At 52.6% G+C, this 24,339-nt stretch overlaps 1 protein-coding gene across 3 annotated transcripts in view; it reads right to left on the minus strand.

Moving 5' to 3' along the window:
* The window catches only part of MGLL (monoglyceride lipase), a 129,921-nt gene that overhangs the window by 24,669 nt on the left and 80,913 nt on the right, over positions 1 to 24,339 (minus strand). For all 3 annotated transcript variants that reach the window (XM_032649615.1, XM_032649616.1, XM_032649614.1), the window contains exons 4-5: positions 1,623 to 1,759; positions 311 to 421 (exon numbers count right to left, since the gene is read on the minus strand). In XM_032649615.1, coding sequence (XP_032505506.1) covers positions 311 to 421; positions 1,623 to 1,759 — 248 coding nt within the window. The remainder of the gene's footprint in view (positions 1 to 310; positions 422 to 1,622; positions 1,760 to 24,339) is intronic.

The following is a 24,339-nucleotide window of genomic DNA, read 5'->3' on the forward strand; positions in this document are numbered from 1 at the left end:
ATGAGCTCCAGCCCAGCACATGGCTTCTTAACAGAGGCCCCTTCGCTGGATTCCTAACCCACGTAACCTTTCCTCCTTCTAACGTTCACCAGAGAAACATGCACAAGCAGGAAGTCATTTTTCTTTTGCCTTTGGGAAAAAAAGTACCTGACTTGAGAAACTACAGGATTCCAGGGACAACAATGCTTGCTACTTGTCCAAACCTTATCACAACCGTGGGAGAAGCCCTTTCCCCCAGACTCTAGCTGTGAACGGACGCCCCGGGGCCAGGAAAGCTGCAGGAGTCTCATGGAACCGGAAGTCCCTTTACCTTGAAAGTCGTGGCAGACTCGGGATTGGCAAGAACCAGCGGGGAGATCAGAACCATCCCGGAGAAGTGGCCGGGCCTCTCTGCGGCCGTGAGGATGGTGATGGCACCTCCCTGCAATGAGAACGGGCAGCATGTGGGTGTGGGTGTCGCCAGCATGGGCTCTTAACCGCCCCATCGCGGGTCTCCTGCTGGGCTGCAGTCCCGGCCCAGAGCCCCAAGGACGGTACCTTGGAATGGACACCCTCAAATGTTGGATAAACTAGACCTGCAATTACTTGCTTTCACATGTTTTCTTCTCCGGGTTTTCCAACAGCAAACATTTCAGGGAGATCTAAATAAGGCTCCTGCTTGTGGGCTGCAAGTTAAACAATAACATGTGTCTATTTCATTTCAAGCCCAAAGCTGGCAGACTCGCAACTCACCCATTCCCTCAGCCTTAACAGGAGATCTGAAAAAATCTGATAAGAGACTGCTACACTTTTCTTGTTTTCCTGGTTCAGTAAAGGTCCCAGAAATTTAGGTTCCAAGAAAAATAGTTAGTGAGCGTGGGTGGTGCTGAAGGCATGTGGCCTTGGCTATTTGCTGAAGCTGAAGGTGACCTGAACCAAGGGCTGACACCACACACGCTTACGAGGGCCAGGCAGGTAACAGACGCGCAGGAACAGAGCCCGACAGTGACCAGGCTGGAAGGGAGGGAAAAGTCACCCAGATTTCAAAACCAAGCAGCTCAAAACGTTCTTTGCCAGCCACTGGGGCAGAGGGTCTAGAGGCAGATCCGGCCTGGATGCTGCCAGTTTGAGAAGCCCTGATTTATACATTAGAGTTGGCTGATCCTTAGGGGGTTTAATGTATTTAAAAGGTGAATGGGATTTGGAATGACCTTTAAGGACTTTTCCTCTGGAACCCCGTCCTAATTCCCATGTGTACTGTGTGACTCTGAAACGGGCAGGACGCATAGGACCTGTGTATCTCCACAGGCTGACTGAGGGGCCCTCCTGCCCTGAGATGCGGCCGTGCAGGGAGAAGTGCCCTTGGGGCCCCACCATGAAGTGGCACCTTCCTGGCGCCTTGGGCCCTGAGGAAGGAACAGGCGGAGGTGAGCTTCTCTGGGGCTGCCTCCAAGATGCTGGCCCTTGTTTCCTGAGCATAAATTGTCTGGGAACTCCCAGAGGGGGCCGTGCTGCCCAGGCAGCGCGCGATGGGGCCAGAGGCAGGGCGGCCCCCTGCATCCCGGGACCCTCACCCTCCACCCACTGCAGGGCTGGGGCTGGGGCCCGGCTTGACTTAGAGGGCTCTTCCGTGGTCTACTCACCATGGAGTGGCCCAGGAGGAAGATGGGAAGCCCCGGGTGGTCCTTCTGCACAACGTCCACGTGCTGCAACACGTCCCTGATGAAAACCTGGAAGTCAGACACCACCATCCTCTCCCCCTCGCTCTGCCCGTGGCCGACTGGGAGAGAAGAGGAAACAGAACCAGTTACCAGAGGCTGACTCCTGCCAAGCCCAGGGGTCTCCTCACGGAATTATGAGCCACTCTTTAGGGAGGACCCACCAAGCCCTTCCAAGAACTCTTGACCGTGAGAACTCTTCTCCCCATTTTACAGACTAGGAAGTTGAAGCACAGAGAGGTTAAGGAACGTGCTGAAGATCACACAGCCAGAAGTCATGAGCCAGGATGTGAACATCACAAAGCCTGTCCACACAGCCAGGATGCCTTCCTTGTGGCCGTATCCCAGGAAAAAAGAAAGGACAGGCACGTGGAGTCTCACTAGGCCTCGTTTCTCCCCAAGTGGCCAGAAACAAGACGGATGAGGCTTGGAATTCCCTGGGCTTTCCCAAGTCCTTGAGCCTCACAGTTGTGTTTCCAAGCGTTAGCTTTTCACCAGGTAAAGTGCTGCATCCTGTCGCCTCCCTTTACAGCTCTTGGTGAAGACAGTACGACAGACTTGACAGTCAAGTGCACCTGCCAGAACCTTCTCAGCGAAGCAGCCGTAAAACTAGGTCATGCTCCCTCCCTCCTGGATTGTACTGCCTGTCCCATATCCGTGCTGTTCACTTCCCTGCGTTCTTTCTGAGGGTCCCTCCACGCTCCCCTCTCGGAGGGACGTCAGTCGCCATAGAAACCACGCAATGTGAGGGTTTGAAAATTGCCAACAAGGAGGAGCTCCCAGAGCACACGGAAGCACAGCAAGCGGACCTGCCCAGAGCTGCAGTGACCACGCCGTCCGCTTCACGGACGGAGAGTGGAGGGGGTGCTCACAGCGGCTGGAACGGCTGGCCACCCAGACCTCACACTCGGAAACCCTCTGTGTGGTCAGACCCCGAACTCCTGTTTCCTACTGTCCGTCCCCCACGAGTGCCCATCGCACACAGCCTTCTGTCACTCTCTCAGCGGCACCCTCAGTCCCCTTAAACTCATTTTTATTTTTTTTATTGTGATAACACAGCATCTTCGCCATCTTCCAGTACAAGCTCAGCAGTATCGAGCACGTTCACGTTGCTGCACAACCGTCGCCACCATACGCACCCCCAGAACCTTCCCACCTTCCTCAGACTAAAACCTCATGCTCCTGGCGCAGGCTGAACTGCATCCCCCTTCCCCACTCCCTTCACGTGCTGAAGTCCTAATCCCCACAGCTCAGAACATGACTGTATTTGGAGACAGGTCTTTAAAGAGGTGATTAAGTTAAAATGAGGTCGCTGGGCTTGCCCCTAACCCAATCTGACTGGTGTCCTTGTAAGAGAAGGAGATTAGGACACAGACAAACACAGAGGGACGCCCGTCTGCAAGCCCTGGGGAGAGGCCTCAGGAGGAACCAGCCCTGTCGACACCTTCATCTTGGACTTCCGGCCTCCAGAACTTTCAGAAAATAAGTTGCTATCGTTTACGTCACTCAGCCTGGGGTACTTTGTTATGGCAGCCCAAGCTGACTGATACACCCACTAAACAATACTCCCCCTACCCCACCTCCCGTCCTTGGAAAACAGCTCAGTAATGAAATGGCCAGAGTATTATGTTTAATACTGCCATTTAAAAGATAAATTTATTTATTTATTTATTTATTTTTGGCTGCATTGGATCTTCGTTGCTGTGCGTGGGCTTTCTCTAGTTGCGGCGAGCAGGGGCTACTCTTCGTTGTGGTGCACAGGCTTCTCATGGCGGTGGCTTCTCTCGTTGCGGAGCACGGGCTCTAGGCATGTGGGCTTCAGCAGTTGTGGCTCACGGGCTCCAGAGCGCAGGCTCAGTAGTTGTGGCGCACGGGCTTAGCTGCTCCGCGGCATGTGGGATCTTCCCCGACCAGGGCTCAAACCCTGCACTGGCAGGCGGATTCTTAACCACTGCGCCACCAGGAAAGCCCCAGAGTATTATGTTTAAAGTTCGAGTTATTACAAATACGTGAGCATTATTTTCTCTGTGTGCTTATGTTACTAATTTGATATACGATTACATTCATTAGTTTCAAAATAAATCTGTTCACAACTATAGATTTTGCTGTTTTGCTTTTCACTTTCTTTTGTGAATATGTAAACATTTACCTGGCTCAAAAGTTAGAAAAATAAAAAAAAAAGATTCATCCAGGGACATCTTGCTGCTGCTCCTGCCTCCTCTACCACTCCCCTCTCGCGCCCCATGGCTCATCATTTTGACTATCCTCTGTTTTTTCTTTCAAAGCAATTGTTTTTGCAAAAATAATTATTTATTTATTTATTTATTTTTACATAGAAGGTAGCATGCTACAGGCCCACCCTATTCTGCGCCAGTTTTTTCCCCTTTTAACGTATTCTGGAGGTTATTTTGTATCACAAACAGGCCAAGAGCTCTTCCTCTGTCTTAGGGCTGTGCAGCGCTCCTCTGTGTGGGTGGAGTACAGATTATTCTGGCCATCTCTCATCAAAACCCATTTGTGTGACATCCAACCTCTCGTTTATTAAACATCGGACTGTAACAAATCACTGGGAATGTTTTATTCCGTCTTTGTGAAGGTGTGCCTTCAGGGTGTATGTCTAGGTGGCAAGGTTGTTTGGTTGAAAGGTGCATGCAGGTGCCATTTCAGTAGAAGTCGCCCACTTGCCGTCCACGTGGGATGTGCTGAGTTGAATCTATCAGCCTCCCAACAAAGCAGGTCGTTCAGTGTTTGTATTCTTGCCCTTAAGACAGAGGAGAAAGTATAGGTCGAACATCTATCTCCTTACATTTCAAGAGTCACTTGTATTTTTTTTCTGGTAAACTGAGAATTTCTGTCTTTGCTTGCAGGGTTTTGCATTTCTTGATATTTAAGAGCTCTCTGTACATGAGCTAGTCATTTGTTCTTTGACTTGATGTTGTGTTTAAGCTACAGAAGATTTTTATTTGAAAAACTTATCAATCTTGGGACTTCCCTTGTGCTGCATTGGTTAAGAATCCGCCTGCCAATGCAGGGGACATGGGTTTGATCCCTGGTCCCAGAGGATCCCACATGCCGTGGAACAACTAAGCCCATGCGTCACAACTACTGAGCCTGTGCTCTAGAGCCCGAGAGCCACAACTACTGAAGCCCGCGTGCCTAGAGCCCGTGCTCCGCAACAAGAGAAGCTACCGCAATGAGAAGCCCGTGCACCACAATGAAGAGTAGCCCCCGCTCGCCGCAACTAGAGAAAGCCCGCACGCAGCAACAAAGACCCAACGCAGCCAAAAATAAATAAATAAAAAATAAATTCATTAAAAAAAAAAACAAACAGCTTGAGCACTAGTTGCTTTAAAAAAAAAACCCTTAAAAAATTATCAATCTTTTCTTTTTATGGCTTCTGAGTTTCGATTCTTAGTTATAAAAGCCTTCTCTACTCCAGGGGTATAAAGGAACTCAGCATTTTTTCTATGAGTCCCTTTATGGTTTCATTTCTTGTGGGCGGGGGGAAAACATATACATAAAATTTACATTAACCTTTTTTTTTTTTTTGGCCATGCCGCACGGCATGTGGGATCTTAGTTCCCCGACCAGGGATCAAACCCATGCCCCCTGCAGTGGAAGCGCTGAGTCTTAACCACTGGACAACCAGGAAGTCCTACATTAACCATTCTTAGGTGCACAGCTCAGTGGCATCAAGTACATTCACACTTTTGTGCAACCATTGCCACCATCATCTCCAGATTTGGTTTCATTTTCTACATGTTAACCTTTGATCCACCTGCAGCTTATCGTGGTACCTGGTATGAGACACGATCTCTTTCCTGACAGTTGTTTTCTTCTTAAAATCGAGGTGAAGTTCACATAACGCAACGTTAACCATTGTAAAGTGTGCCAATTCGACGGCATCTTGTATATTCACAGCGCTGTTCAACCACCTCTACCAAGTTCCTAAATGGTTCTTAATTGTTCTAGTGGAATTTATGAAGAAGTCCCTCATCACCTCACTGAACTGTGGCGCCCCACCCCCCCCGATCCCATGTGAAGGTTCCCCAGACTGGAGCCTGGCCTGTTTTTGGAGGGCTGCTCGGTTCTGCTGGCCTGCCTGCTCACAAGTCAGCCCCCATGACGAGGGCGCTGCCGTGCTACCCGCCCCGGCCGCCCCGCAGGCCCTCCCGCGCTCCTCTCCACTGTCCCGTGGCTGCCTCTCTCCGCGACGCACGCTGTGCGCCCCGCCCGCGCCCACCCGCGCCCGCTCTCCCCGCTCTGGCAAGTTCCTCCCAGAGCTGCAGATCTGCCTCGTGAACCCCTGGTCAGAAGAATCCCCCGACTGTCCTGTTGATCCTTAAACAGCCTCCAAAGCGGCTCTGCTCCCAGGTTCCATTCACCTTCTGAATCATTCAGGCTCAAAACAGGCCTGCTATCTTTGACCTTCATTCTACCCTATGTCGAGCTGGTCCCCAAACCCTTCCAGACTTCTAGGTCCTCGGCCTCCTGGATCGGCCTGCTCCTTTGCATGCCTACGCCACTAGCAGGGGGTGAGACACTCATCGCCTTTTCCCTGGCGACAGCTTCCCACCCAGCCCCCCGCTGCCCTAACCCCCTCTGCACCCCTCTGGAAGCTGCTCTGATCCTGCAGGGGTCAGAGTCTCCACTGTTTCAGAGCTCGGTCCGCGTGTGCCAGCCCAGTTTTCGGGGCCTCTGGTAAAGGCTCCTACTGGTCCTGCTCCCTCACTAGAAAGCACAATCGGAACCACACTCACACCTCCCCACCCGCTGTCCCTCAAAGCACATCCACGCTTTTCCGCTGCACCTCTCATACAGCAGCCCCCTGCTGCGGGGCCCTCAGCCCTACACCAAGCCAGGAGCAAACCCTTCAAGGCCCATCGCCACTCCTAACCCTTCCACGGAGTCAATTCCCTCCACACAGGTGCAAGTTTCCCCTTCCCCCTCAACCAGGTCTTGCCTCTATCACAGGTGAGCTGACCGGAGCTCTCCCCGCTTCTCTCCTCCAGCACCACTCCTCCCCCATGGACCGAGGGGCCCTAGAGCCCGGCTGACAAGCAGCTCTGATGGGTGGCTGGTGGCCCCCACTGCACTGCGCTGTGGGAGACTGGTGACGTCTGCCACGGGCTCGGGGAGGAGGCTGGGCCCGCATGTGCCCCACACCCGGGATCGAGGGCTGACCTCGGGATCGAGGATCCCATTCTGTTCTTCTGCACATGCCTCAGGGCTCCTCGCAATGGCCTGGCATGGGGGGCAGGTGCCTGCTATACACCTGCTGAAATGAACTGTAGCCAGGATTTCCATAATGGCCACTCACCAGAGATTCATCTCCATCACCCTGGCCACACTGATGGATACATTTCCTTTCCCGCCACGTACACTGAGCAACAGTTCTGCATTTGCAATGAAAATCCTTTTCCTCATATTTTTTAAAAGAAAGAACCCTGCGCCACAGGCCTTAATCCAGCATATTTTTGTTTTGTTTGCCCTGATTCTGCTATGTACTGTGTTTTTTAGTTTCTGTATTTTGATGCTTTACCACCTGGTTAAAGCTGGCCCTGGAGGGACCACTGCTCCCAGGGTTAGCGAATTTCTAGAGACAGGAAAGAACTGGCCTGTGAGCTGGCCTTTCACATGCAAACCAACCCTCCCAGAGCCTGCATCACACCTCTCACTTTCTGGGCTACTCGCCTGCTGTCCTTGTCACCCAGGGCCAGGTACCGGACAACCAGGGCAGCCCCTGAGCCCGCGAGCCCACTGAAATTATTCAAACCAACCAATCCTCAGCCTGCTCAGCCTGCCTCACCATTCCTTCTCGTAGAAAATGCAGTAACGGCTCCCATCTACATTCCCCCCACTCCCTCTGCCTCCTGACCAGCCCTGGTGCTTCCCTGAGTGGCCCTGTATGGGGTGCCCTGCCTCCTTTCTAGGGAATTGTGAATATAATAAATTGTCCCTCATGACAGCCATTTCCGTGTCTGTGTGTCTCACCACATCTGATTAAAACCAATCCCAAGGACCCTTAAAACACTCTAGCGTCGTATTCCGTGCACAGTTAAGTAGTTAATAATTCTTTGTTGAGTGATGAAATAATCCCCGTCTCTTTGTCTCATACAAAATATTTCTACCTGAAAATAACTTTCCACGGCACCACCGTGTGCTAAAGAGATCGTGAGGAAGTATCCAGAAAGCTGATGATCCCGTTAAAGCTGGAATAGGAAGAAATGAGCATCTGACTTCCCTTTTCTTAGGGAACCACTTCCACTCAGTACTCATTTTCTTAGAGAAGAGAAATCTGGTGAAATGTAGCCTTGAGTAAGGAAAGAGAGACAAAGCATTAAAAAACCAGTAATGACAACACCCCATATTTACGCAGCAGGTTGTAATTTGCACAGCCCTGTTCCCAGGGTTATTTCACGTGATCCTCACAACCCCATGAATTAGAGATTCTTTCCCCCATTTTCTAGCAGACAAAACTGACCCTCGGACAGACTGGATGGAGCTCATGCTCCCGGTGAGTTACAGGCCGAGCAAGGGCTCAAGCACTGATTTCAGACCCCAAATCTGGTGCTTTTACAGCCACTTGCCTTGCCAACAAGGAGACTCGCGGCACAGCTGGATGTGACCCAGGGAAGTCTGACTCCAGAGCCCGCCCCCTACACGGTGGTGACTCAGCACGCTGCCTCTGTGCTCTTCTATTCTACCCCTAAATCTGCCTCAAACGTTCTTCCTGTTTTAATCAGAAGAGATGGGTGCGTGTGACTGAAAACACAGGCAGGCATTCACACCAGGCCCGCAAGTCTAAACGATGAGATGGTTTCCTCCAGACGCTGGGGTACCAGGCTCCCAATTTTGCCATTTTCACAGCAAAAGCATGGCCACACGCCCTGTCTGGTGAGGGGTCCACAGCAGGGCCCTAAGTGCGGACCACACGCTCCCCACTGGGGGGTTCTGCACAAACAAAGATTTCTCATTTCTCGCCTCTGCTCCTTTGGAGGCTCCAAGCAGACAGCATTTCCCTGACCCAGGCTCTAGGGACATGGCTTTGTCTCCCTGGGAAAATCTGACCAGTAAGAGGACGGACTTCCTTCCATCCCGCGGGGGGCTGGCCCTGCATTCCTGGCCGGCGCACAGGCCAGCACGAAGGAGGAGGGGGACTCCTGTGGGACGTGCGGTTCAGGCCAGCGAGACAGACGGTCACTGTGGCGCCTCTGGCCTCAAGCACCACAGGACTGGATGGGCAGGAGCCACGTGTGGGAATCACAGCCACACAGACCCAGAGGGAGAATAAAGCCACTTGGACGAGCTCCGGTGTAACAGAGCACTGTGAGGGGCCGGGAGGAGACCTGATTGAGCTCCCGTGTCCAAACTTAAAGGGCGCCACTAGCCCGTATATGTTACACAGACAGAAGCCGGTACAACCACTTTGGAAGCCTATCTGGCATCTCGCAAGGTTGGAATTCCATACTTTACAACCCAGCCATTCCACCCCCAGGCATTCATACACCCAAGAGAAATTCCTGTGCAGGCACCATAGGAGACGGGGTAACATCCTTCGCTACAGCCTGTTGTCACAGCTGGAGAATGGACACATTGTAGCTAAAGGGATTATTCTACAGTAGTGAAAAAATGAATAAATGAAAGCTACATGTAGGAAACTTAGAAACAAAATACAAAGTGAAAAAAAGAAAGTAAGGTATTCAAGTTTAGCCATTTTATAGAAAGCTAAAAAAAAATCAAAAAAGAAAACGAAAAAACAAGCAAAAGCAAACTATATTTTTAGAGAGCCAAACCTATGTGATTAAAGCACAGAATAAAAAAGCAAGGGAATGAAACACAAATTTTAAGATGGTAGTTACCGCTAGTCACTTGCCCATCTGTAAAACTAGGAGACATCTCCTGACCTCATCATAAAGCTGCTGGAATAAATGAACCAGAGCAGCACACCCGGCAAGTAGTGGGTCTTCACCAAACGCTCCCTTCCATCGCCACACAGTCTCAGAGGAGAAAACCCGTACGTAAGTTGTCGTGGTGTTTAGGGCTCTTCCCCATCAGAGGTTCTTCTGCATGTCTAACCTGTATTTCTCCTCTGCATAATCATGGCTTGCTTTCGCCTTGGTTTCCTTCTAACTAAAAATAAATTTAACATCTAACAGAACTTTTCTCCTCAAAACATTAAGGTAGGTCTGTTCAGTCCCCACCAGATGACAGAAGCTCCCATGTGGCGCCTGACAGTTGTTTGGAGCTTCTGTAACCCACAGAAAAACATGAGAACTGGGCAACCCAAGTTTAACCTCTGTTGAAACTGCAACAAATGCTACTTTTAAAAAGCAAAGGAGATCACCCATGGTGAAGTGAACTGCTTTAGAAAGAAGCACAGATCCCTTTCTCCAGGATGGGAGACGCTGTATTGTTAATACTTAGGAAGCAGAACTTTCTGAAAGCCTTGGAGATGCCAGCAACTAAAACCAGCTGAAGTCAGGACCCCAGAGCTTTCAGAAAAGACAGAAGGTGGTCAGCGTTTCTCAACCAGAGAGAGTCAATGGAAGCGACCACAGAGCGAGCGGGCAGGAGAAACGGCCCCCTCCGCCCCTGACAAAGGGCCAGCTCTGCACACTGAGGCCCCGGCAGGGCCCGGCAGGGGACAGGCCCTTACACACCTGGGTACTGAACCAACACTACTGCAAGTTCAAATTCAGATAAGATGTTACAAAGGCGAGAAGAGGAGCACATATTAGCTCCCGCCCCGTGCCAGCCCCTGGACCCGTGGCTCCTCCTGTTTGATGACAACAGCGCAAATCTCGAGGAAGAGTCACCACCCCATTTAAGGACCAGGAGAACCAGGGAAGGACGGGATATCGAGGACAGAGCTGAGCGTGGAGGTCAGGAGTCAGCTCCACCTCACCTCCCTGTGAGCTTGGGCAGGTGACTTCACCTCGGCCGGCTCAGCCTCCCCGCCTGCACAAAGGGGCGCTCGTGGACCCCACTCCACACGGTGCGTGGGGAGTCAGGGAGAGTGAGGCACGGTGGTCAGCCCTGAGTGCAGCACACAGCAAGCACTGAGTAACGGCTCACTGCATTGCTGGTCAGGTGAGGACGCAGGCGGGGACCCAGAGCAGCCCTGCGTTCTCTGGGCAGTGTTCCCTGCCGTTTTCAACTCCAGGACACACCAACTACCCCCAGGACACAGTGAAAGCACCCTCGATCCTCAAACCCGGCGTTAATCATGCATCAGCATCGCTACTGCACAGGAGGCTATGAAATTAGGAGATGAGGATGAGGTCGGCGTGCTGGCAGGTCCGGGAATCTGGACCTTTCCTGTTGATTCCTCAAGCAGACGCAGGGGCAAGTATACCCCAAGTCTCTGCTTCTTAAGGAGCCATGGGGGTCCCGTGGGATCACCGCGTGGGGTGGAGGCTGGGGGCCTGGAGTCCGGCCTCAGGCATCCTCCACCCTCTGGTGTTGTCAGAGCAACAGACAAGGCAGCAGGAGGCCTTGTGCCAAGGCCATCGGCTGGACCGTGGGCGTCCTGCTGGCCCCGACCACCCCCCACCCCGGGCCTGCCCTTGAAAGGGTTAGAGATGGGCCACCTGGGTGCGAGGCGAGGCTCCCTGCGGAGGGTAGAGCTCGGTCCCGGGGGGAGCAGGCAGGAGGGTGGCGGTGGGGCCCCAGACGAGGGCGCCCGGTCCCCAGACGCCATGGGGCAGCGACTCTGGAGGGGCGGCAGCCACGGCCACGTGGGGCAAATTTAAATTCACTAAAGTGCAAACCGTCAAAACGCAGGTCCTCAGCCTCACCAGCCCCATCACGGAACGTTCCGTTAGGCAGCGCTGAAAACAATTTCTATTGCGGAGGTGCCATGTGGAATGAGGAAAAACACCTGGATCCGTTGGCCTGTATTTAAAATGTTACTTAAATAATAAAACCCTGCACCCCTCCTCTGATTACAGAAGTAACACACGTTCACGGCCGCTTTCTGGGGGAGCCAGGAAAGCGTCGGGCAGCCCGAGTACGGGTCACGGGACGGCTCTGGGGTCAGACGTCCTTGGACCTAACCCGGCCCAGCAGGGTGCAGCCTCCTGCACGGTTTCAGCTCCTCTGGGCCCCTGTCTCCTCACCCCTGCTCCCTGGACTGTGGGAAACGTGAACCGAGACCACCTGTGTGAAGTGCACAGGTCAGGGCTGGGCACAAAGTGGACGGCAAATATTAGCTGTGGAAATGAAAAATTAACCGCAAAAAAGCAACGGGGACTTCCCTGGTGGTCAGGGGGTCCGGGTTCGATCCCTGCTCAGGGAACTAGAGCCCACAGGCCTGCCGCAACTAAGAGCCCGCATGCAGCAACTGAAGATCCCGCACGCCACAGCTAAGACCCGGCGCACCCAAACAAACAAACAAATAAATAAATTTTTTTTCCCTAAAGCAACAAACCAGTCCTGCCCTCGCCAAGCAGGAGTAAACACAATGAAAGTCTGGTCTCATTTCCGTAGCGGCCAAAGTGAACGGGACCAGCTGACCTGGGACACCCTCCAGCACACATCACTGGGAGAAAAAGAACTCAGATTGTGAGGGGTGCCTCCATTGTCACCACTGATGTTTTTAGCAACCCATAAAACCATACTGTCTATTCCCTGTCCTGCCTGTGGCCCGGGTGCTACCCCGGCAGGGTCAGGGCCGGCTGGCATGGCCTCCTGGCTCTTCCCAGCCAGCCTGAGTTCTCGCAGACAAGACGAAGCCACCGCGTCCTCCGCCGGATGAGAGGCTCACGCTGGGGCACCCATGGGCCTCCCAGTGGGGCAGAGGGTCCTGGTGGAGGTGGCCAGGAGTGCTTTCCAGCCAGAGCAGCCGGGAGTACAACTGGACTCCTCGTTCAGTCAACACCCTCATCTCCCATCCAGGCGGTACACGTCAGGAGGCGGTTGGGGAGGTCAGTCCTGCAGTTGACAAGAGTCCTCTGTAGGGGCTGCTGCAGGAAGAAGGTAAAAGCCGACCACTTCAACTGGAACACACGCTTCCTAATTACCTGTTGGGTGTCCGGTCTTGGCTAGGCTCTGGGGGCAGGGGGCTGATTTTCAACTTAACACATAAGACTGTAATATTTCCCCCACTTTCACACAAAATGTATACTTGGGATTTATACTGACTGCATGATGTCCCATCAGGGGGATAAAAATCAAAACTCACTTTACTTTCAATGGTGGAGCACTGAGGTTGCGAGCCATGTTTGCTATTCTAAATAACACTGAGATGAACATCTTTTCACAGGTATTTATACAACTGTCAGGATAAACTTGCCAAGATGGGATTTCTAGATCAAAAGATATGAATATTTTGGGGAGTCCCCATTTATAGAACCAAAAATGCATTCCAACTTGAGAATTTCCGTTGTCCCCAGCCAAGCACAGAAATTTGAATTTCCTCATGTCCTTGTCCACACCGGGAGTTACAGCTCTTTGTTTATTAGAGGAGGTAGCAAACCCACTTTCTTCCCATCACGGTACTTTGCTTCCAGGTAAAAACCCTACGGAAAGCTACTGTTTGGGTCTGAAGAACTTGTAGTCAAATGTTTTTCTCTCCTCTTTTAAAGGCAGTTCATTTCTCTACCTGTGGTAGGGAGAGAGCCACAGAACACATAGTGACCCAAAGAATGGTTCGTAAGATAACCAGGGCTCTGGGCTGAGCCAGGTGGAAGCCCCCACTGCCAGGAGCAGCTGTGTGACTACTTGGGCCACACCAGGTGCCCCCAGAAGAGATGCGACAGAAAGCGCACACATTCCAGGTCCAGCAGGTTTCCCTGAGACTGTTCTGTAGTTTCTGCTTCCACTGAGTTCCCCTCAAAGCTCTTTTGGAACGAGGATGCCAGAATCCCCATAGATCCTCCCCACCTTCGGCCGCAACGTGATCACGCTACTTAAGATTTAGCCATCGGGGTTTCAAAGCCCGTTTCTAACGAAGGTCTGGCTTGCTTTCCGCGCTCCTGTGACAGTCCCCAATCGTGGGATTTCATGTTGCAGGAGTCCCATGAGCAACAGCATTCTATACTGAAGTGTAAGGACACGAGACCGAAGACAAGTTAAAAGTAGAGGAGCTGCATCCTTCAGCTAAAAGGCCACCAAAAATCATGTTCAGTCATCAGCCGACACAGTCCGCCAATGCTAAAAACGCCCTTGTGAGGCTCCAAGAGCAGAGAGTGTGGGACAAAAGGACACTCGGAGGGCGAAGGGCTCACAGGCGATTTGGTGCAGGCTGGACAGGACCTTCGCGCTGCCTCTCGGGGAATACCGTGTGATCCGGGAGGTTCTGCTTCTGTCTGTCTCTCTCTAAAAAAACGTGCATATGGCAGAAAGTCCAAGATCACAGCTTGCTGGCCTGGAAAACAGTTTGTTTCCCTCAACAAAAGCCATTTCCTCGTTTTCTGTTTGCTGATGGTCCAGGCTACCATCATGGACACCTGGACCAACACGCTTTCATCTCCTGAACTCCTGCTGCACGAGCTCCCCTCGATGGCAGGAAAAAAGGGAGTTCCCTGCGGCATCCGTGCACAAGCTCGACTGTACGAAGGACACAAAGAGAGAAATTAATTCCTCTACTAATTGACAACAGCTTGAAAAAGGTATAAAGATGCCAGAATTCAGCATATGGGCTACGGAAACACATTTCGGCTCAGATATTTTTTTTTTTGAGCTGTTACAACATGCTTTATAATATAACCAGCTAAAAGGCTGTTAACGGTGCAGCGTTTCAGAAAGAATGCATTCTCAGGATTTCATATTTAGAGGGTTTATTTGAAAACACCCTACTCTCCACTGCATAAATAAGAGGAAGCATGACCAGAAGTGTCATAACTATGGCTCGTGGTGTCTAGCGAGATGATCTTCCTTTTGTATCAAGTTGCAGGATGACTGGGCGAGGCCGGTTCCCCCGTGCGATCAGCCACCCCTTCCCACACATCACGTTCCTTTCCTGTCTCTTGAGCAGGCAGGGCTCTGGGCGGCTCTGGGAGACTCTGGGTGACGCAGAATCACCCAGAACTACCAGACCTTTCACCCAGATCTCTCGATGAAAGCCGAACACATACAGAAAGTGCCCGTGGCTTATAAACAGGCAACAGCTGTGGGGCAGGGAGAGGCATCCTCAAAAGCAACTCCAGGATGCGATGAGATCAAGGAATAGAAGTCTGTGACACAATAACAGGATGCTCGGCAAATTCCAAACAACGCTCGAGGCAAAGGACAGAGCTCCACAAGATCAGCAATCCCAAGAGCTTGAAAGTTCAGGAAAAGGTTTAATGTTAAAAAAAATTTAATATAATGTCCAAGGGATGGGCGACACCATGCCCGACCAGGCAAGTGCCCGACCTGACCCGGCTTTTACAGATACTTCCTTCTTAAACTACCTTCTCCGTGTCCTTAAGGTCAGCTTTATTTTTGTTAGAAGACAGATTAAATAGACCACGTTCTGACTCTCATGTTTTCCTCGACCCCGTAAACCCCTCGACTGGCAGAGTTTCTGGAAGAAGAAAGAACACAGCTTTGGAAGCAGGTGTGGGTTCAAATCCTGCTGCGTTTCGGCTGTGAGCTCGGGCAACCGCTTCCCTGTTGTGGTCCTGTTTCTCCCATCAGTTAAAACTGCCCTGACTCTAGCCGGCAGGTGCTGGAGGATTAAACGAGAACGCAGATGAAAGCAGCGAACATCACCCAGCAAACGCTGCTCCTCTTCTTCCATGCTCTGCCTTTCGTCCTTGCGGTGGCAACTCCAGGAACGGGAAAGCCTGTCCGGGGACACTTGAGTCCCAGCACGGGGTCTGCCCCCCTCTACGATGTGGCCCCCACTCAGGCCGAGGAGGCCTGAGCCTCACCCAGAGCGGCCCCCTTGGCGCCTGTCGTAGGGACCGGCTGTGGAGCATGGAAGGGGTGGCTGCACAGGGCACCACCTCCTACGAGACTGGCTGTGAAATCTCCTGCTTTCACCTACCCTGCTAACAAAGTGGCTTTGACTTTTCTGCAGCAAACGCAAAGAGCAGAGTTTAAACAGAACAGGAGGGCTACCCTGGTGGCACAGTGGTTAAGAATCCGCCAGCCAATGAAGGGGACACGGGTTCAAGCCCTGGTCCGGGAAGATCCCACATGCTGCAGAGCAACTAAGCCTGTGCGCCACAACTACTGAGCCTGCGCTCTAGAGCCCACGAGCCACAACTACTGAGCCCCCGTGCCTTCACTGCTGAGCCCGCATGCCTAGAGCCCGTGCTCCACAACAAGAGAAGCCACCACAATGAGAAGCCCGCGCATTGCAACAAAGAGCAGCCCCTGCTCGCCGCAACTAGAGAAAGCCCACACGCAGCAGCAACGAAGACCCAGTGCAGCCAAAAATAATAAATAAATAAAATGAATACATTTATTTAAAAAAACCAGAACAGGACACTCAGTAGCCAGGAGCCTGGGACAGAGGTGGCCCAGACGGGCACAAATCAGGGGGAATGCAAGAGGGAGAGTGGTGGAGCCAGAAGGTCGGGAGACAGCCAGGGGGCTCGGGGGGTGGCCAACACGGAGCAGAGTCCAGCTGCAACAGGCAAGTCTTCTTCATTCTCCTTCAGGGAAAAACCAAAACTAAATACCCGTGGCCACTTCCTCCCAGCGTCTGATGTTCTATGTGCCCCGAGTCTCTCCAAGCTGCTCACACCCTGTGCAGACGGCAGCCACCCCTTCCCCTCCCTGGTCCAGCCCGGGCAATTTCCCGTCTCACTGGGCTCCCAGGTCCCACTGCCATGTTTCCCCGCAGCTCCCCTCCAGCCCAGGCCTCTCGTGCTGTGTCCCTCACCTGCCCTGGTGGTAGAACCTCAGGGTCCTCCTTTGGCTGCCCCTGCCCCTCGCTCACCCCTCCCGGGGAGCCTGCCCGCCGACTCACTGACTCACACTCTCCCCGACCCCCACGCTCTGCAGCACCCGGCCTCCTCTGGCCCAGCACTGTCTGCAAAACGCTCCCGGTCTTCGGGCCCAGCGGGGACATGCTCCCGCCCCCGCCCTCCCCTCCCTCCTCATTTTTCCCAGGAAGGTGGTCTGCTAATCTGATGGGCCCTGTTCTAGACCCTGACAGGGACGCCCCTGCGAGCGAGTGGACCACGGGGTGCGAGAAGGTCCTGCCCCTCCTACTCAGCAGAAACGGGGAGCTCCTTGGGCACCTCTCCAGCTCCTGCCCTTTGATGGCCTGGGGCTCAGAGGAAGGGTCAGTACCCAGGTTGCGTCCCAGGCCTCTGCCCTCTGTCCTCCAAAGGCACCACGCACGTCCAGCCTTGCACATGCTCCGGGGCTCCTTCTGGAACACTCCCCTCCCCCCTCGTGGAGCTCAGCTCTCCTGTCTCATCCTGTCCCCGCCAGGAGACCCCCTGATTTCTCACTGTCCTCTGGGGTCCCCGGCTCCAGTGTCAGCACATGGCAGGGTGACCACGCTCTACCTGGAGAACCACACCCCCCAGAGACAGTGTTCCTGGGGCAAGGACACCTCGTCTCATCCCCGCATCTGCAGGCTCACAGCAGACCCTCAAGGATACAAGGAGCAACAAGAGCCAGAGGCCGTGGGTCACAAACGCGAGGGCCTCCCCAGGTCAACTGACAGGCCCATGGGAACGGACCGCCGGGTACCAAGTCCAGCCCAGCCCAAGCAAGTGGGACCGTCACAGCTTCCTGGTGAAACTCAGGCCCCTTCTTTCTTTGGGGTTTGCTGGAGATGAAGCCTCCGAGGGACAAGGAGGCCACACAGGTGGTCTGGGACCCTGGGCCAGGAATCAAGTCACCATCCTGTCCCCAGCCTGCTGGGTGGCCTTGAGCAAGATACTTGCCCTCTCTGGGCCTTGCCTCTCCATCTGTGCAGTTAAGGTCACGGCCTCCATATCTGCTACCATCGAGCTTCAAGATGCTGTGCTCCCACTTTCCCATTTCAGAAAAAGCAGAGGGAAGTGCAAAAATGAAGGAGACAGGGCTTCCCTGGTGGCGCAGCGGTTAAGAATCCGCCTGCCGATGCAGGGGACACGGGTTCGTGCCCCGGTCCGGGAAGATCCCACATGCCGCGGAGCGGCTGGGCCCGTGAGCCATGGCCGCTGAGCCTGCGCGTCTGGAGCCTGTGCTCCGCGACGGGAGAGGCCACAACAGTGAGAGGCCCGCGTACCACAAAAAAAAAAAAAAAAAAAGAGGAGACAGAGAACGCCCCAGACAGCAGGTGGAGGCCAGCCCAGTGACCTGTAAGGGGGCATCTGTCCACTCTGATCTCATTTACACACACGCACGCACACAGCTGAAAGAATATTACCACAAAATGGGGTACTGTCTCTGGGTAATCAGATTAAGGTTAGTTTTTTTGTCTTTTTTTTTTTTTTTTTTTGTATTTCCCAAAATTTCTACAATGAACAGGTATTTTGCCATCAGGGGAAAAAATTAAGGCTTTTTAATCATTTTGTTAAAAATCATACCTGTACATAAGCACAGGACCATAAAGCCTGAAAATAAAATCAGCCAGCTCTGCAACCAGCCTACAATCCTATCTGCTCTCGAGAAGTGACTGTACTTGGAGTTAGTGCATTCAGGTGTGAAAGTGACAGGCGGGGACTCAGCTAGGTGTCGCGAGCTTGGAGCCTAGGGAGCTGGGCCGGGGATAAGGAGGTAACGACAATCAGTCTGAAGGGCCCTTTAACGAGCGATGTTGTGGCTGCTGGCCTGGATCAGCGCCATCAACACAATTCCCTAACCACCGCCGAGACAGAAAAAAGCACCTATCAAAAACAGCTCCAACAAACACTTTTCATTACATGTTGCCATCTCTGCCTTCTCGGAAACACTCCTGTGGGCTCCTCGCGGTCCCCTGCTGGGCTGGCGGGAACACAGCTGCACCTCCCCCCACAGCACCCTTTACAGTGGGCCCGCAGCTCCTCCCCGCCGGGCCTGACCCCGGCGTGGACGCCGCTGACGTCGGCCAGATCTGGGCCCAGGCTCCAGAGGTCTCGCAGCTTCCAGAAGCCCTGCTAACCAGCCCGGCACCTCTACAGCCCAGGCCACCGCATGGACTCACAGGACCACAAGCTAGACACACGGCAGGTGGCTTCTCACGACAACTGTCACACCATCCTGGGTGAGAAAACCTTGGCACAGTCTGAACCTGCCCTCAGAGAACGCTGTTTTACACGCTGAGGCTCGTTCTCCTGTGATGGGCATCTGGGTCTCCCAGCCCCCCGGGGCCTGGCCAGGCCAGGCACTGTGGCAGGTGAAGAGCCATAAGTAATACCTGAGTCAACAAGCTTTGCATCTTTGATTTTTAAGCTGGTATTTACTTTAAATGACAAAGCACATGAACACAGCCTCCCATCTGCTAACCCTATCACTTGGGTGTGTGTTCGCGAGACCTCTTTCTACAGTCACACTCACGTCTGTGCCTCCGGATAATTCTGTGTTAGGCTCTTCTTTTTCTTTCCATAAACGGCACTCTATTTTTCTCCTTAACAATATGTCTTAGAGGCCTCTCCACAGCCAAAATTGTACCTCTCTTTCCTCTCAGCAGGCGGGGTCTGAGCGTGCCCTGGTCTGGACTAGCCGCCCCTCTGGGTGGGCACGAGGGCTGTTCCCGACTTTTCAACTAGAGCAGTTTGTGCATACACGCTGGGCCCCCCTGGGTGGAAAGAAATGTGGACTCATTGGTCAAGCAAGCATTTTAAAGAGAAAAAAGCAGTGGGTGGAGACGCCAAAAGCCACAGACCACTGAACTGACGATTCCGGAAAAGCCAGCAGAGCTTCCCTGGCCCTGTGCTTCTGGTTTGTGTCGCTCCCATCTCTCTCAGGCTCCCTCGCTTGCCTCCCCTCCTGCAGCCTCAAGCCCACATAGCACGGGACTGTCAAATACAGTTTAATCTTTCCTGCCTTAATCTAAAAAAGCATGTCTGCTGAAGCTGCTATATTTACCCAAGAGAGGAGAGAACTGCCCCATTTACTTGCTCTGGTACCTTTGATTGATTTTTCTGAGTCAACAGCCTTGCATTTAAAAAAATTTTTTTAAAAATACTTTCTACTTTTGCATGGTAAAATAAACAACAGATTCTTACAGGAGAAAGACTAGGAAAGGAATCAGTACGAAAATGGGAGACAACATTCACAGAAGTGCAAAAGGAACCCAAAAAGATAAAGAAAAAAGACAGAAGGAAGAGAAGCGGCAGAACAAAGTGAAGCAGCATGGAGCCCCCGCCTGATGGGGGCCACCTGGCCCAGTGAAGGCACATTCGCTTCCGCACCCTCTCCCTGGTGGTGAAGGACCCGGGAATGCCCTCAGGGGTCAGGCCTGAGCCCACGCACAACGGCCCCGGACCCAAGGTTTTCCAAGCTGGCATGGATCTCTGTTCCATGGATTCTCCGGGCGTGTGTGGATCAGCTGCTAAGCTGGGTCTCTGTACTTTCACTGAATCAGCATCAGGCACTCTTGGGCCTGAGTTTCGGCGCTGCCATTCGGGAGCCCTGTGCAAACACTGTCACCTCTCTCCTCGCTGGAAGTGCTGACAGTAACAAGGGCAGCATGTGGCCCATGGGGAGGAAAGTTCCTTCTGCAAAAAAAAAAGGAAGCTCGGAAGCCGCTGATGACACAGGGCCACGTGCTACAGGATGACGAGGACCCTGGTCCTCGGGACATGCAGGTCTCGCCACCCCCAGCAGGCACCCGGTCCTCACAGATAGGTCTCCACTTCCACCCCTGCCTCTGGCGTGGTGTGCAGGGAGGGCCAGCCTGGACCAGTCTGAACCAGCTGGTACCGGCCGAGCCCCGTCTTTCCTTGGGTGGCACTCCCGTCACAGCCATGTCACAGCCTCTGGGGCTCTGCCCCGCTGTGCACTTCTCAGCTGGATTCCTGGGTCTGCAGGCCCTGCCTCCCACACGCCAGTGTCCTGTTTCGGTCACTTCTGGTTGGTGGCCATTTCAGCGGCTGGGGTGGGGAGGGGGCCGCACTTGCCCCCCTCCCCCGTTTCTCTGAGCTTCCTTCTCCTGCTGGTGCTTCCCTCTGCGAACGCAGCACCGGCCAGCGAGAGCCTGCGTGGCAACCTCTGACTCTGTGACCCGCCAGGCTCACCATCCACAGTCCCACCCAGTTCACACTGAGCTCCTGGGATGCCCGTGAAAGGAGGAGGCACCCAGACTAAGTGAGAAAATTTCTCCATTTTAGGGAATCAGTCCTGCTGTCACCCTCACGACCATAAAAGGCAAAATAAAGAAGAAACAAAAAAAATATATAAAAAGCTCCATACCAAAATGTTCCAAGATTGCAAGAAATACTTCACTTCTGCTCCAGTTTCCTCAACCATAAGATGAGAATTCTTAAACCTCTTGCTGAGGGAGGGAAGGCTACTGGGAAACCTAGAAATACTGTACGTGCACCCAGGGCCTCCGCGTACATCACCTGGACTACTTCCCAAAGCAGCCCTACTAGGTGGGTGCAGCTGCTGGTCCCCCATCCGACCCAGGAGGAGGAGACCCACAGCGCCCAGGTCCACAGCTGGCCACCTTCGTCTGTTAGTCCCAGCAGGTTCACCCTACAGGCTGGGAGGCAGGGTCCTGATCGGTGCCTGGGAGAGGGAGGCGTGCCCGAATTCCCCAAGGCCTGGTCCCGGGAAGCCGGAGGCTCGTGCCTGCACCCAGCCTCTCCCTGCAGGGCGCCCAGCTGGGCTCCCCATACCCTCTCCCACTCAGCAGCTGAGAAACCAACCACAACCACGGCGAGGGAGAGGGGAATGTTGAAAAGAAAGGGGTTTTCTGGGCAGGCATCTTCTGAGATGTATTTTCCAATGTGTGCACTCACGTTCACATATCCTGCACCCTTTCGACAGGAACGTCCCCCGATGCTGCTTTCTGTTTCAAAATTCGCCCTGAGCCCAAGGGAGGGGACTGCGTAGGAGGGACGCAACCTCTGACAAGGCATCGGGTGTTTTGTTTCTACGCGTGCCTCCCGGTGCCCTTAGCCTTTGGGAGGGGCTGGCTACCGGAGGGCCATCAGACCCCGGCCACTCTCCCAGCGGACACAGCCCCATCTGCACGGGGCTGCCCCAACATTGCTCAACCTCAGAAAGAAAAGCAGAAGACAAAGCCTAAATTCAATTTCGCTTCCCGTGAGCCACCATGACCCGGGAACAGGGGAAAATCCAAAGTTAAAACTGGGTTCACATGAGCTGTGCTCTGGTCTCTGTGACAGGCTTAAATATCTGCGTGCAGCTCCATAAAGTACAGGATGCTATCCCGCCCCGCCCGCCCTCCCATGTCTCAGCCCCCTCCCCACACACGGCAGTGACACGGAACGTCAGGCATATATCAAAGGACGTTTTAACGACAGCTGCAAGAGAAAGCTGCTTCTGAGCGCACATGGGTGGGAGCATACAGACGTGGCGCATGGTCAGGAGGGCGGCCACCAGCCGGCGGTGACTCAGTACAACTGGATGCAGGCAGATCTGTGGGACACGTGTCACTGTTGTTCCGAACCCAGAACGAGGGGCACCCACTGCGGGCTCCGGCAAATGCACCGAGCCTTCTGTGGCCCCAAACCTCTTGCAGAGGAGGCAGTCACCCAGCGTCCATCACAATTGTGTCCTGGCCACGCACCAAATGTGTTAACATTTGCCCAGTATATCTCTTTACACGGGGACTCGTATCTTATACCAACACACTTAACCAGACACTTTCGAACACTACTGTTAAGGGAGAACCAGAGTCGCTTCCCATAAACAGAGAGTAACTGGCACAGACTGCTGTTTGCCTACCTGGTAGCCGTTCTCTCCCTTCTTAGTAACCTAACCCTGATTTTATTCACACTGGCAAGAAACCCAGCTAGAGCACTCTAGCTTCCAGCCTCCCTAGTAATCAGGTGTGGCCACATGACTAAGTTCTAGTCATTAAGACATATGAGGAGACTGATGGATGAAACTATCTAGACGGAAGGTAGGCAGCATTTCTAATGTCTGAAATATAAATGTGATGTGATGGGTGGTACTCTGGCTGCCGTTCTGGACCAAGACGGACACTTGAGGCTGGACGCTCTTCTCTCTGGCAGAACAGATAGAAGAAAGCTGGTTTCTTGACAACACAATAGAGCTGTCATCCCAGGGTGTATTAAACGTGTCTTCTGTTATAATATTTTGACATCTGGGGCCTTATGGACCCTGGGGAAACCAGGGCGGGAAGCCCTCCTAGGGCTATCCAACTCCCACAGAATATCAACCTGCCTTCCAGGGTGCCTTTCGTATGCAAACTAACCAATCCAGAGCCCACTCACCCCACCCCCTTCTCCTCTATCTGGCTCTCACACTCAGGCCAATATCCTCCTGCCCTCATCACCCCAGGGTCTGTACCAGACAACTAGAGACGGGCCCCCACTCCCCAGAGCCCACCGAAATTATTCAAACCAGCCAGTCCTCAGCCTGCTCACCCTGCCTCACCACCCCTCTCCAGGGAAACCACAATAAAGCGTCCTGTCCTCAGTTCCCTGCTCCCCCTGCCCCTCCTTGGTCCTTCCTCATGTGGCCCTGCATGGGGGTGGCATCCCCCACTTCTGGGACTGTAACAATTACCTTTTTTTTTTTCTTACAACTATCTTTTCAATGGCAGTTGTCTCCTGTACCTGATCTGTTGATCTCACCATACCTGAGTAATAATAAAACCTACACCTTAAAACACAGGCCTGGAATATCTCCAGACATCTTTCCAGTTAGAGAGAAATTAACTTTTTCTTGTTTAACCCACTGTTATGATCCATCTTATTCCAGCAACCAAACTTAATTCCTAACTAATATATATTTATTTTACGATTTCTTTTTTTAATATACAGCAGGTTCTTATTAGTTATCTATTTTATACATATTAGTGTATACATGTCAATCCCAATCTCCCAGTTTATCCCACCACCAGCACCACCCCCCTGCCACTTTCCCCCCTTGGTGTCCATACGTTTGTTCTCTACATCTGTGGCTCAACTTCTGCCCTGCAAACCAGTTCATCTGTACCATTTTTCTAGGTTCCACATTCATGTGTTAATATACCATATTCGTTTTTCTCTTTCTGACTTACTTCCCTCTGTATGACAGTCTCTAGATCCATCCACATCTCTATAAATGACCCAATTTCGTTCCTTTTCATGGCTCAGTAATATTCCATTGTATATACTACCACATCTTCTTTATCCGTTCATCTGTCAGTGGGCATTTAGGTTACTTCCATGACCTGGCTAGTGTAAATAGTGCTGCAATGAACATTAGGGTGCATGTGTCTTTTTGAATTATGGTTTTCTCTGGGTATATGCCCAGTAGTGGGATTGCTGGGTCATATGGTAATTCTATTTTCAGTTTTTTAAGGAACCTCCATACTGTTCTCCATACTGGCTGTATCAATTTACATTCCCAACAACAAGGCAAGAGGGTTCCCTTTTCTCCGCACCCTCTCCAGCATTTGTTGTTTGTAGATTTTCTGATGATGCCCATTCTAACAGGTGAGAGGTGATACCTCAGTGTAGTTTTGATTTGCATTTCTCTAATAATTAGTGATGTTGAGCAGCTTTAAATGTGCTTCTTGGCCACCTGTATGTCTTCTTGGGAGAAACGCCTATATAGGTCTTCTGCCCATTTTTGGATTGGGTTG

The sequence above is a fragment of the Phocoena sinus genome, chromosome 11, assembly GCF_008692025.1.
Source record: "Phocoena sinus isolate mPhoSin1 chromosome 11, mPhoSin1.pri, whole genome shotgun sequence".
Taxonomy (NCBI): Eukaryota; Metazoa; Chordata; class Mammalia; order Artiodactyla; family Phocoenidae; genus Phocoena; species Phocoena sinus.